General features: G+C 41.6%; 1 protein-coding gene across 3 annotated transcripts in view; it reads left to right on the top strand.

Moving 5' to 3' along the window:
* Window positions 1–7,069, top strand: part of ikzf2 (IKAROS family zinc finger 2) — a 41,114-nt gene extending 34,045 nt beyond the window's left edge. For all 3 annotated transcript variants that reach the window (XM_054787047.1, XM_054787048.1, XM_054787046.1), the window contains one exon: window positions 2,592–7,069. In XM_054787047.1, coding sequence (XP_054643022.1) covers window positions 2,592–3,391 — 800 coding nt within the window. In that variant the 3' untranslated portion in view covers window positions 3,392–7,069. The remainder of the gene's footprint in view (window positions 1–2,591) is intronic.
* The last annotated feature ends 7,758 nt before the right edge of the window (window positions 7,070–14,827 follow it).

The following is a 14,827-nucleotide window of genomic DNA, read 5'->3' as shown; positions in this document are numbered from 1 at the left end:
GTTGCAGTATTCGATTCGAACAGGTGATACACAGATATTGTTGCACCCCTAAAATTTAGGTATATAACTTTTGTCTCAGAGTTTGCGGGCACACATTGTAACTCCATCCATCCATTTTCTATTCTCCTCATGAGGGTCACGGGGGTATACTGGAGCCTATCCCAGGTGACTTCGGGCGACAGGCGGGGTACACCCTGGACTGGTCGCCAGCCAATCACAGACACATTGTAACTTCAAAACTTCTAAACAAGTTAAATTAAGTTTGTCTGTGTTTCAACACGACGTTGTATATTATTTTGGCACGCATTAGGTACACAGATTGAGGACGTTAGAGCAGGCCAACCACGAGAGGAGAGGAAATGGTTTTCATTCTGTGGTTAGGTACACCTGTAACTTTGCTACTTGCAACTTGTTGAGAGACAACAGCTCACCGCATCCCTATTGTGGAGGGTTTGGCATGTATTAGTAGGTGGATGGGGCTTTCCAAGCCTCATACTTGCACCCATCAAATATTTAGCGCAAGGCAGGATATTTAGCGCAGGATTTTTAGGTTGCTTTTTTAAAATTGTACCTTCTTTCGTGGCTATTAAAAAACTTCCTATCGAACCTCTCAGGACCGGAGGAATACTTGCTGTCAAAGACATCAAGGAAATGGACAAATATTGAAGATGACATCAATGTCTTGTTTTACTTGTCATTATTTATGCAAACATTATGCAAACATTCAGTATCTATATTCAATTTTATTCAAATCATTTATTTGAACATGAAATCTAAATGTATTCCTATTTGGTTACTTGTATTAAATTGGACTCCTGTTTTATTTAAACTTGTTTTTCTTCCTTTTCCTTGACCGGGCACTAAAACTTTTCCTCTCTATACAGGAAGTGAACAAAGTAGGACAAATATGAGGAATTATGTCGTGATTCCCATAAAAATATAATAACCAATAGCCAATAGTAAAAAAAAAAACAACAACTCTCCAATTAGGCACGATTACCCGTACTGTGGTGTGTCATTGTGCTAAGGTGAGCAAATCAAGTGCTCCTTTTCTGTGACCTGCTTCACAACACCCCTAAGCTCACTTGTAAACAATCATGTGTGGGACTTCTTTACCCTATTGTTTGACTTGTGTTATTTTTATATTTGAGTTTCTTACTTCCAGGTGTGCACAAATTACAGTTCAATCTAAATTTAAAAAAAATATAATCGTATAGTAGTATAGTATAGTACTATAGAATACTATACTATAGTATAGTAGTATAGTAATAATGGTTTCTGCTCTTGGGAAGCAGAAAGTTACCGGTATCGGTTTGGGAAAAAAATATAGTGAATCCCTACAACAAACTGAACAAAATTTAAAGACTCAAGTCATGCGACTCTGACTCAAGTCTAATTTGAGTCGAACTCGACTTGATAATATCATCAAAGACTTGCGAGTTGCAGACTTGGACTTTGACATCAATGACTCAGGATTTTAGTCCAATGACTTGAAAATACTTTAGATTTTCAGTGAGTGTGTCGAGCACAGTGTGTGTCCATTCAAACGTGACCATTGTTAAGTCATTTACAGCAAGACAACACGCTTTCCCACAGAATCTGCCTCATTGAATACATCTGATAACATCCAATCAGGTTTAAGAACAAACAACCAGGGTGTGGATTACATTTCTTTGAGTTGCAAAGTGCTGGAGGGTGGCAGTGATTAACACTGGGATGAGTCAAAATGCTACCAAGGATAATTTCATTTGCATTCACAAATTCTAAGGTCAAAAACAAAAAATGAATTGTGCGCAAAACCTGCAGCACGAGAACAACGGACAGAGAAGCGACAACTTTGAACACCATACCTAACTGTGGCATTTTGGCTGGCTCCACATTTTAATCCCGCCAATTAAGACACTTAGGGTGTGTTCATATTTGATTGGTTTGTTTCTCACATACAGTAGATGTCTTTGAAGGGGTGGCTCTCGCTCTGGGTGCAAACAAACTCTGGCCTGGTACAGCTGAAAAGTTAAAATAATAGCAACAGGAGTCGGGATAACCACAACAAATAATTTAAATCTGATACAGGCGTATGAAGCGCTTTCTCATTGTTTTCTCATCCCTTGTGTTGGAGAAACAACTAGCCTTTTCTTTTCCTAACTGTGTTTATTTGAGGAGCTCTTTGTGACATCCCGTCTGTTAACAGCTGGTGATAATATGAATGCAAATCCAAAAAGTAGGTGTTATGCAGCAGAAAACATTCAAGTTAAGTTATAGTGATGGGAAACGCCATTCCTTTTACAGTCACTCACTGACGTGAATCAGGTATTGAATTCACTCGGTTCACCCGCATGCGCAGAAACTTGCCTGAATTGGGCTTTGTAGAAACTTGCACATGTGAAACATGTTCCACCGGCCCAGCTCGAGCGAGCTTTGAACGACTCATTCGTGACTCGCACATCTCTTATTAAGTTTTCACACGATACATCTCAAACGCTGTCCGATCGTGTTGCAATATTGCATTTTACCGGCCAACTTTTGATTTGATGTTAAAGAAAGTGAGAATCTCTGGTTCCCCAGTAATCTCCCTGCTCTGTTTTATACAGGTGAAAAAATGGTGCGCTACAGCTACCCTGAAATGGGATATGAAATGGGCCTAAAGTTTGAGAAGCAGCCTGAATTCACACCTCACATGATGGACCAGGCGATGAGTAATGCCATCACTTACCTGGGATCAGACACACTTCGCCCCATTATCCAACACCCAGGGCACCCTCTCTCCATGACTGAGGTTGTGCCCATGGTCAACCCGCTCTATCATCATGTTCTGCCTCTTGGCCACAGAGCGGAGCGTACAGGGAACATGGACTTACTGCCACCTCAGCCACCATTATCTTCGGAGTTTCCCAGCCACACCATCTCCAATGGGCCTGCTGCACGGCAGGGTAGACCGACCCAGTCAGGACAAGAAGAATCGCCAAGTATCAGTGGAGGAGAGTCCCCTGACTCGGCCCGCAGCAGCCCTCAGGAACGACATGCCAACCCCGGTAGCAATCTCCCTCCAAGCCAAAGATCGCGCTCAAGTCCCGCGGTTTATTCGGGTGATCATGCGACAGAGGTGTCACCCAGAAGTGGGTCAGGAATCGGGGCTGGGGTCTTGCGAGAATCCACTGAGAGGCTCGCCAGTCAGGAAGCGGTGCGGGTGTTTGGACGAGAAGGCCGGGAGTTGCGAGCTTTCCAGTGCGACCATTGCCAAGTGCTCTTCTTGGACCATGTCATGTACACGATCCACATGGGTTGCCATGGATACAGAAATCCACTGGAGTGTAACATCTGTGGTCACCACAGCAAAGACCGCTATGAATTCTCCTCACATATTGTCCGTGGTGAGCATACATTCCAGTGAAAGGATGCTTACAGATTTAAAGTAAGGAGAGCATTTTCATTCTTATTCCTAGACCTTTAATTGTGCTGCAGTCCTACAGTACGTAGCACGAATGCAGACTTTTCAGCTACTTACTGTGAATCTGAACAGCTGAACAATCATATGAAGGCTTGATAGCAGTGTGCGCTGATCAAATGACTTGTTCTGAAACCTTTTTAAAAGCTTACTAAAACAGACTTCTCAAGGATTTACTGACCAGAAGTACTTTCTGGAGCAACATGCAATCATAAAGAGTTTACAGAGAGAGGACCAGTGGCTCTGGGTCTCAGACTGTTGTATGTAAATTTGTTTGGAAATTTTGTAATTCACTTTAAAAAAAAAAAAATTACAATTTAATTCTCAAAATATTACAACTTCTTCATGGTGATATTGCTTTTTTTATTCCATTTGACCTTAATACACTTTCAGTAACTCTTTCATAAAAGCTCTGTCCCACTGTGATGTTTACAATTCCGTCTGAAAAAGGAAGGCGTACGTTTTTTAAACTCTTTTATTCATTTTTCATCTGGTTTAAAGAAACTTTCTGACACCAAGCTTTGGATTGGTTTTTCACTGTTACTTACCGGGTTGTTGACATTCATGGCTATCGGACGGGTGGAACTGAGATAGTACAGTGGAACTTTCGTTACCGTCATTAATCCTTTCCAGAAGGTCCGTCTCTAACCGAAACATACTCTAACCAAATCAGTTTTTCCCATAAGAAATAATATAAATCCAATTCATTCGTTACAGAAAACCAAAAATGCTAATCCAGAACACGTTTTTATAGTTTTACACTTATACTTTTACCTGGAGAAAACACTTTGAAATGCATATAAATGGGAAAACTGAACATTTATTTATCATGACTGCTGACAAAGACGGCGATGTGGCAGCGAGATCCACTTGGACACCACATTCGTGTTTTGCCATGAGTTATTTCTTCAATTCAATAAAGTTTCTCACCTTCTTTATCAAAATGTTGCAACTTGCAACTTTCTTTGGCTACATACACGTCCATGGAGGCGCAACAGTGCTAACTTCCTGTTTCCATGTATTCACAAGTGCTAACAAGAACGTTTTGTGATAAATATACATGGAGAACACATTTGGACTCAGGCAGTGTAATAATAACAGGACAAGACGTGCGCCACATTGTACGCTAACGGGAAAATGTATGCAAACCTAGGAAAAATTTGGCTATAAATTTTTGCCGTTAACTGAAAAACACGCTAACTGAGGTTCCACTGTTACCCAAAATAATAGTATTCCAAGGTAATAGTGATCCAAATATACTTTCGAAATGAGCCATGGTGCTCGCACAGTAGTTACTGTAACAGTTTGAGTGATTTTAAGTTGATTAGTCATGCCTGGAGCGTGGGATCACATCGTGAAAAGGCGACTGTTGTGTAAAAACTACAAAAGAGTCAAGATTGCGAGTTTTTGTCTGTCTTTCGTGACTCATACTTTTAAACAGACATTTCTCAGGTGTTCGGTGTGCCGTAAGCTGGGCTCAGTGAAAGCGTTATTCATACATGAGCAGATGTATTTTAAGATACATTTAGACATTACTCATGCTGTACTGTCTACCGTCCATGGACAAAAAAAATTTGCCGCCATATGACACCATCTGTCGGAAATATGTAGACGGAAGCAGACGGAATTGTGAAACAGCGCTATGGGACTTAACAAAGACAAGCTTGTGCTGCAAGTAGTTGTTTGGTCACCCGATGCTGCTTGGTGTCCATCGGCACTTGATTTGCTTGTGCTAATGTTGTTTCTCATTGTATCCATCTGTATTGGCAGAATCTTGTGCCATTATCGTCACTATTTAACTCTGCGATGTTACAGTGTTTACGTTAATGTTGGCATTATTTAAGAATCAAATTTCTATTGCATAATAATCTATTATTACATCTTAACACCAATATTTTTAGACATTTCTCCCTGCTCGAGTTTCTGCATGTGTATTTAGGCACCTTTAATGTGAATCAATACATGTTATGAATGATTCTGTTGGCTTTTAATAGAATTACAACTAATCTAATACAGTAATCCCTCGTTTAGTGCGGTTCATCGGTTCCAGACCCGGCAGTGATAAGTGAATTTCCGCACAGTAGGATTCCTTATTTATAAATGGAATATTTTCATTGTTAAGAGCACAGAAAAGCTGTTTATGACATTTTAAATCCTGTTTTTATAGTACTTCCTGCGGTGGCTATCAATGTAACATTACTGACACCTAGTGACCAGTGTAGAATACTACATATCATCCATTGAACGTGTCCCTTGAATGCCTTATATTTGTATTTTAGGTCATTTAGCGGTTTTTGAAAATGTTTAATTTAGGAAAAAAACATTTTAAACTTGCTTAAATATGCAGATTTCTTTTTTACTAATAATAGGCCGTACAACATTAAGTCGATTTACTTTTGCAGCTGGTATCTGTTCACTTTTTCAAGTTGAGTTTGAGTGAGTATCATCTGCAAAAGTAAATTGACTTTACTTTAAAAAAATAACGTAGAAACAAAGACTACTCCTGTTTGAGGGACGGGATAAAATGGTGGAAAAAGTTGCCTTACAATATCAAAGTAAATAAAACATGATACATTTTTGTCATGGTGAGCTACTTAAATCAACTATGTTGGCCATGTCTGTTAGCTAACATTTTGTTAGCTCCTAGCCTACACCACCCAAGTGTGTTAGCTCACAGCTAACCGCTAAGGTTATACAGAGGAAAAAAACGTGTTTACTTTAAATTAGGGTCATTTGCAAACGTCAACTAGAAATAAACTTGGTAAGAGTAATTTCACATATTAATTACTGGTCCTCCGTAGGAATGAATCTCCATTTATTTTGGACTTAAAGGAAAACTGTCCTTTTTTGGAATCCACAATCATCCACAATCCTTATGTGAGATATGAACACATATGTCTATTTCTTTTCTATGCATTCTCAAGATGTAGTTCTAGAGCAGCTAAAAAGGCCGAGCTAAGAATCCAAGTAATGGGAAACACTTATTCCGCCTATAAAGCCTTCTGAAAAATACTCAAAAAAACACTAACAACGCTACATTTACATATAATGTGTCGTGCATATGAACAAAGCTACAGCGAGATTGATATTATTCCATCCATCGGGTTGGGTCAGGTTGCGGGGGCAGCAGAGAGAGACATAGTCTCTCCAACATGTCCTGGGTCTTCCCCGATGCCTACTACCGGTTGGCTGACCAGATGCCCAAGCCACCTCATCTGGCTGCTCTCAATGCGGAGCAGCAGTTCTACTCTGAGCTTTTCCCGGGTGACAATGCTTCTCACCTACGGAGACAACTCATTTCGGCTGCTTGTACACGCGACCTTGTCCTTTTGGCCACTACCGTGACCATAGGTGAGGGTAGGAACGTAGCTCGGCCGGTAAATTGAGAGCTTTACCTTTCAGCTCAGCTCCCTCTTCACCACAACGGACCAATGCAGAGTCCGCATCACTGCAGACGCCACACCAGTCCACCTGTCGATCTCGCATTCCATCCTTCCCTCACTCATGAACAAGAACCCGAGGTACTTAAACTCCTCCACTTGGGGCAGGATCTCATCCACGACCTGGAGATGGCACTCCACCCCTTTCCGAGTGTGAACACAAAGTCGATCATCGAACTGCAGCCTAGGATGTCCTGGTGCCAGGTGCACACATGAACACCCTTATGCTTGAACATGGTGTTCATTATAGACAATCTGTGACGCGCACAGAAGTCAAATAACAAAGCACCGCTCGGGTTCAGATCAGCGGGAACGTTCCTCCCAATCACACCACTCCAGGTCTCACTGTCGCTGCCAACGTGAGTGTTGAAGTCCGCCAGCAGAAACAAGGGAATCCCCCGAGGGAGCACTCTCCAGTACTCCCTCTAAGGACTCCAAAAAGGGCGGGTATTCTGAACTGCTGTTTGGCACATAAGCAGAAACAACAGTCAGGACCCGTCCCCCCACCCGAAGGCGAAGGGAAACTACCCTCTCGCTCACTGGGTTAAACTTCAACATACAGGCCCTGAGCCGGGGGGCAACCAGAATTGCCACCCCTGCCCGTGGCCTCTCACTGCTGGCAACGCCAGAGTGGAATAAAGTCCAACCCCTCTCAAGAGGACTGCTTCCAGAGCCCTTGTTGTGTGTTAAAGTGAGTCCGACTATATCTACCCGGAACTTCTGCACCTCGCGCACCAGCTCAGGTTCCTTCCCCACCAGAGAGGTGACATTCCACGTGCCTAGAGCTAGCTTCTGCAACCGAGGGTCACACCGCCAAGGCTCCCGCCTTCGGCCGCCACCTACCTCACTCTGCACCCGAGCTCTTTAGTCCCTCCCACGAGTGGTGAGCTCATGGGAGGAGGGACCCATGTTACCTCTTCGGGCTGTGCCCGGCCGGACCCCATGGGTGCAGGCTACGAAACGCTCGCCATCGTGCTCCACCTCTAGGCCTGGCTCCAGAGGGGGGCCCCAGTGACTCGTGTCTGGGCAAGGGAAATCTTGGTCCAAAGTTTTGTCTCTTCATTGGGCTGTGCTGAGCCACTCTTTGTCTGGTCCCTCCTCTAGGACCTGTTTGTCAAGGGTGGCCCTACCAGGGGCGAGAAAGTCCCCGAAAACTTAGCTCCTCAGATCATTGGGACACGCAAACTCCTTCACCACGAAAGGTGGTAGTTCAGGAAGGAGATTATTATTATTATTATTATTGTTAATATTGGTACGCCGATCGAAGTACATTACTGGCGTATTGACACCTTGCCACACCACACCATCTAGCCGGCTAGCAACTAGCTTGACCACACATTCACCTGCAGTGCATCAGCGCCGCACTCTCAATGCCTCGGCACTATCAAAAGGTAACGCTACATATTGGAGCTCCCGCTGCTGATGCTGCTGTTGTTTTTGTTTTTGAGTTTGGAAAAGTTAATGCTAGTTGCAGCGTTCGTTCTTCATGTATATGAAATCAATGCGCCCAGGAAAGAAATTCCAGTCATGCTTAACCAGGACCAAAATACGGCAGAATACTGTAAATGTTACATGTTATGAACGAACCTGTTACTACATGGTCACAGCATGTGTATGAAACCATACAACCTTTTGGAGGTGTTTTAATCGTGGTCTTTGTAGGCTGCATAGGTGTATCCCATTACGTGCAGTCATGAGCTGTCTCTTTATCTGGAAAAAAAAGAGAAAGACGTGTGTTCATGTCTCACATAAGGACTGTGGATGATGATGTGATGAATCCAAAAAGTGCAGTTTTCCTTTAAAGCATAGAATTACTCACTGATTAAAATCAAACAGAAACCAAACTAGGAAGGATTGCTTTTAGACACGCTTTTACTTGACTATCGTCCTGCACTTGTCACATAGTGGACTGCTCATACAAGTGGAGGTCTATTTGTAGCTTGATTGGGCTAAAGGAAAAAGTCTGTATTAACTTGCAGGTATAAGGTGGGCTATGGAAAACTTATTCATACATTAGTCAGTTCTGCCTTTTTAATGCGGTTTAATTTATCATGTTGACATTTGGGTGTATGGAGTTGTGTATATTTGAGTAATTGTGTATTTGTATATTCAAGCATAATGTACATTTCCCGCTGTGTTTGGGGGACTTGCTATACATAATGCTTTAAATGGTGCCTCGGAAAGCTTTAATTATGAGATTTTCAACAAATATTTGTGTATATTCTGGCTTTTGCATTCTTGCTGTGGTATAATTGGCCTCATGTTCCTGGTATTAGGCTGCTTATTTTGTCATCTGGTTAATTACATTCCAAAAGGGACTTGTTTGAAGGAACAAAAATGAATTCTGTGAATATTGTCCAACTCTGGTAGGTCATGAGTACAAAATGCAGGTACCATCAGCAGCTAAACAGCTTACTAGTTGGGTCTAACATGAGAGACTACTTTCCTTTAATGGTCTTGTCCATCATCTTTAGAATGTTGAAGGAATTTTAACCTCTGAGAGGCAACAATGCAGCCTGAACGGAGAAGAATGTGTGGTGTATGGTTGACCTTTGCACTTTATTTATGCATCCACGACCAGGCACCATTTGAGTCATATCTTTGAGTGAAACAGAAAAGGCACAAATGAAGATGTACTGTATGCTGGCTGACGTGCTTGATGAATAGTTTTGTTGTGAATGACAGTTTTGTATCAGTGGAAGCAGACTATTACAGTAGATCCCCGCCAATGGTGAAAAAGCAAACCGTGAGTAACTGATACGGACATAAAAATGTCTATTTTTGACACACGGCTCGCTCCTCCCCCTCCAAATCCTGCTGCTCGGTTGACTGTGAAGCTAACAAGCTACGTGCATACAAGCACAATCCAGGTTTAAGCCCTAAAAAATGCCTCCTGGTTAAGTCAATTCAGCATACATGTTAGGTATTTCATGTACATTTTGTGCGTGTTTATAAATTAGCAACTTCAATGACATGTTTTTCTGGCCAAAAAAAAGATCTATTTTTTGGGGGGAAAAAAAGAACAACATAGAAAAATAACACAAATTCCAAAAAATAAATAAATAAATAAATAAATAAAATAAATAATTTTTAAAAAGTTAAAGTTCTCAAATTTGAGCTGCGGATGCCTATTTTCTGAGAAAAAAAATTACCAAAATTTGCTAATTTGTGCTGTGAATGCCTATTTTTGGAGAGAACTATTTTTTATTTTAAAAAAAAATACAAACACACCTAAAAAAAAAAATCATAAAAATAACAACACACATAAATAAAAAAGATAACCCCTTTTTTTTTAATGACTAAAAATTCACACATTTTCGGTGCGGTGAATGCTGAATCGTGTGTGCGAGGGATCCACTATATTCTCAACTCAACTTAATTAACCTCATCTTTTTTTCTTACAGTTTATGTGATCAAAAGGCAGCTTTTATCCCCCCCCCCCCCTTTTTTTTTCACCGGTGCTTAGCAACCATCAGTCTTTAACCGTGTACAAAATCATGGCAGAGGAATTTGTTTACGTGTCGTACCTGTGAAATGTACTTTTCTGTTATCTAACAGGGTCACAACTAAAGCTTGCTTACAAGAACAGAAAGAAAGGCAAAGGAAGACGTCAGCTCTCCCTGTGAGTGAAGAATTTACTTGAAACTCTAAGAAGTCACTGCTGTTTATTTTATGTTTATGTGCACAACAAAATGTTTGAAAAAAAAATGTCCCTGTGTTGTTTTAAAAGGTCTTACAATATTCCAAACAAGACAACAACAGGGTTCAGGTTTATTGTATTGTATTTGTTTTTATACTAAGGCACTGAATGGGTGCTCAGATTCATGAAGAATGTGTGATGTGAGGGAGCTCAGGTATTTGCATAGCCTGTATATTTTTACGGATTTAATGATCAAACAAAATGAAGCATCTCTAGTAATGTCTTAAATCTAAAATACTGTGTTGAGGGGTGAATTTGAACAAAACCAACATGAAATGACGGCACCCTGCTGTGAAGAATATGTATATTTTTTAAGGACCGGGTTTCTCTTATTGGGGAAAAAAAGCTATATTTTACTGTCTTGCCTGTTCAGTAAAAACCAGAAGTCAGACATATTGTTATAATAAAAATTATTTAAACTACCAAACTGTGTCTTACCAATTTATCAGTTCCTTTTGAGAAGACATTAATACTAAAACACTTGAAAAACAGCCGCATATTTCAATATTTGCCGTGATTTGATCGCTGATCATGTACATGCACTGCATTTTTGTTACATTACATGACAATTATAATAAATGCGCCTTACAATAAACGGAATTATATGCGAAATGTACAGACAATGTGAATTATAGAATTGTAGCACCCTAGAAGCCCTACATTTTACATGGTACCCCCTCCATCTTCGACTTATTTCCCAAAGAAACTGAATATTTAATTTGTAAGGTAACGTGTCACCCAATTGACATGCTTAACAAATGACAAATTAATACAAAACGATCCGAAATACAATGTAAACACCCAAAAGAATAAAAATTCTGTCATTAAGCAATACAACAATTTACGTCACCACACAAAAACTTGGAACTACAGTATGTATATACAACTATTTGTTAAATCGTATAGTTGAGACTTATTTGATATCATTTGTAGTAATATCAATCGGGCATTGCTTTAATATGAATCAATCTGAGCTTCTGCATGTTAAGAGTTAATAGTAACAACGAGTTTTAATATAATTATATTGAAGGTTAATTTTTTTCCCCGATTTGTGGCACCCTTTGTGGCACCCTTAGCATTTGCCTATATTACCTAATTCAGTGGTCAATAGACCAATTTACTGCCCATAGTTAGACATACAGGTCCTAGTTATATGACATGTATTTTTTATGTCCTTAGTACTGTTTTTCCTCAATAAAAATCGAATAAATAAATACATTAATCAGCAACCGTGCTCTACTTTAACTGCACAAATGTTGGTGTATTCTATACTGCTCAGAAAACACGTAAATCGCATATCCCAGTTTTACTTTGCTTTTTTAAAATGTAGAAATAACGTATTACGGATGATAATAGATAAAACATGTGTCATGTGCCTTCACCGTTAACAGAGTTACACGTGACTTCTACTGTATTTTGAAAAATGAGCAGAATTTGGGTGATCTGCTCTTGAGAAAACCCCACCTTTTCTCACGTTGCACTTGTGTTTGTCGTTCTCTTGTATCTAAAGGTCACAGTACTTCACAGTCTCACCACACGCACACACAGGCACACGCAGACACGCTAAATAACCAAAGGTCCCAGAATATCGTGGGTAGCAGAAGTTAGCGGTTTAAAGTATAAACATACAAACTTTATTCCAGTCAAGAATATTTATTTCCCCCTTGGCATCACTCTAATTACGAGTCATTTACTAATAACTCAGATAACAAAGTGTTTATTTGAATTTGACACCTCACTTTTGTACCTTTTTTGTGGCACGGAGCTCACGTTTTCCACGTACTGTAATTATGAAATCATCTGAAAATGAAAATGAAAGCAGCATAGGAAATAAAGACATGGAGCTCTCCTCTTGTGGTGAAAAATAAATGGAAAAAATACTTTCACTGTTAATAGAAATGCATCTATTTTTAGGCCACACAAACACAAATATTTTCAAAAATGCGCATTTCTGCCACACGAGTGGAGTTTTAAAAAGAAATATCTGTCCACATAAAAACACATTTACCGGCTATTATGCACATTTTGGCCAATCAGACGCCTGAAAAAGCAACAATATAGTGAGATATTAGATGTACATGTTGTTACATGTAGATGTTATTATAATCTACGCCTGTGCGTATTTTAAGCGCACGCACACAAAGTTAAACCAACACCCGTAAGTCAATGACTTCATGTTCTGTTGGGTCCACACAACGCAGTTGAAACTGGGATTTTCTCCAGTTTTCCAAACGTTCCATTTTTAAGAACACTTCATTGAGTTGCGTGTGGACGAGAGGCCAAAACGCATAACGGATGCAAGCAACATGTCACATGGTTTGACATAAAAATTGTCTAAATTTGTGGTCTCCTTGGCACGTTTGTGGCAATCAACATTTTCTTAAACAAATCAGATTAAGATTCTGGCTTGGGAATGAGGTCCTGCCCCAGGTGGAGGAGTTCAAGTATCTCAGGGTCTTGTTCACGAGTGAGGGAAGGTTGGAGCGTGAGGTCGATAGGCGGATCGGTGCAGCGTCTGCAGTAATGCGGTCGCTGTACCGGACCGTCGTGGTGAAGAGAGAGCTGAGCCGGAAGGCAAAGCTCTCAATTTACCGTTCGATCTATGTTCCCACCCTCACCTATGGTCATGAGCTTTGGGTCATGACCGAAAGAACGAGATCGCGGATACAAGCGGCTGAAATGAGTTTTCTTCGTAGGGTATCGGGACTCACCCTAAGAGGTAGGGTGAGGAGCTCAGTCATCCGGGAGGAGCTCAGAGTAGAGCCGCTGCTCCTTCACGTCAAGAGGAGCCAGCTGACGTGGCTCGGGCATCTAGTCCGGATGCTTCCCGGATGCCTCCCTGGTTAGGTGTTTCGGGCATGCCCAGAAGGTCCCCGGGGAAGACCTAGGACACGCTGGAGTGATTATGTCTCACAGCTGGCCTGGGAACGCCTTGGTGTCCTCCCAGTGGAGCTGGAGGAGGTGGTCGGGGACCGGGAAGTCTGGGCTTCCCTACTAAGACTGCTGCCCCCGCGATCCGGACCCGGATAAGCAGAGGAAAATGGAATGGAATGGAATGGATTAAGATAGTGGAGAACTTGCTGCAAGATCTGTTCTGAGGAGCATGTAGGTGGACATTGATTTGAGCTGCTTCACTGACACGTTTTTACAATAATTTTCAAATGACAAGAATAACTTTTACCTAAATCGGTGAGTACCTTTATCCAAGTCTTGATAAGCACAGCAAAACATGCCTTTCAATGACATACAGGTCAGATATACAATATGTGACCACGCCGTTTACACTGCAGTAGCTCGGATACCTATTGGATTTATATCTACATACAAATGAGGCCTGAGTCGCATCTGAAAAAATCATAATTGTACTGTTCAAACTGACATGAAAAAATCAGATATAGGTCACATAAAAGCAAAAAAATTGGAATTGACCTGCAGTGTGAATGTAGCCATTGAGTCCAGGCTTTTAGCTCAATACCTAGCGCTCCTGGCTCTCATTCAGTGGACCCTAGTTTGAACCCCGGGTGTGCACAGGAGCAGACCAGACAGCTTACACATACAAAAATAAGGCCAAAAAGTCTGAGTTGTCAATGTGAACGCAAAGCGTCCGGTAAGCGACATGCATGAGCAAAAGCACAATGTCACACATGCTTATCCAAGGTCGGGTCGCGGGAGCAGCAGCCTTCCCTCTCCACTGCTACTTTGTCCAGCTCCCACTGGTGGATCCCAAGGCGTTCCCAGGCCAGTTGAGAGACATGGTCTCAGCAATGTATCCTGGGTCTTCCCCAAGGCCTCCTACCGGACGAACATGCCCTAAACACCTCCCTAGGGAGGCGTCCGGGAGGCATCCTGACCAGATGCTGGACCCACCTAATCTGGCTCCTCTCAATGCGAAGGAGTAGTGGTTCTACTCCGAGTTTCTCCTGGATGACAGTACTTCTCACCTTATCTCTAAGGGAAAGCCCAGCCTATGGCGAAATCTCATTTCGCCTGCTATTCCCCTTATTCTTGTCCTTTCGGTCACTACCCAAAGCTCAAGAGCATACGTGGGGGTAGGAACGGTATATCGACTGGTAAACTGAGAGCTTTGCCATTCGCTTCAACTCCCTCTTCACCACAACGGACCGATGCAGAGTCTGAATCAGCGCGGACACCAATATGCCAGCTAAAAGCCTGGACTATCAACTCGACATCCAAGGTGTCAGATAGTGAGGTTTACCAACGTACATCTGTATTGGTTGGCAC

Source organism: Dunckerocampus dactyliophorus, chromosome 9 (assembly GCF_027744805.1).
Source record: "Dunckerocampus dactyliophorus isolate RoL2022-P2 chromosome 9, RoL_Ddac_1.1, whole genome shotgun sequence".
Taxonomy (NCBI): domain Eukaryota; kingdom Metazoa; phylum Chordata; class Actinopteri; order Syngnathiformes; family Syngnathidae; genus Dunckerocampus; species Dunckerocampus dactyliophorus.
Note: the sequence above shows the minus strand (reverse complement) of the source record. Positions and strands in the feature narration are given on the sequence as shown.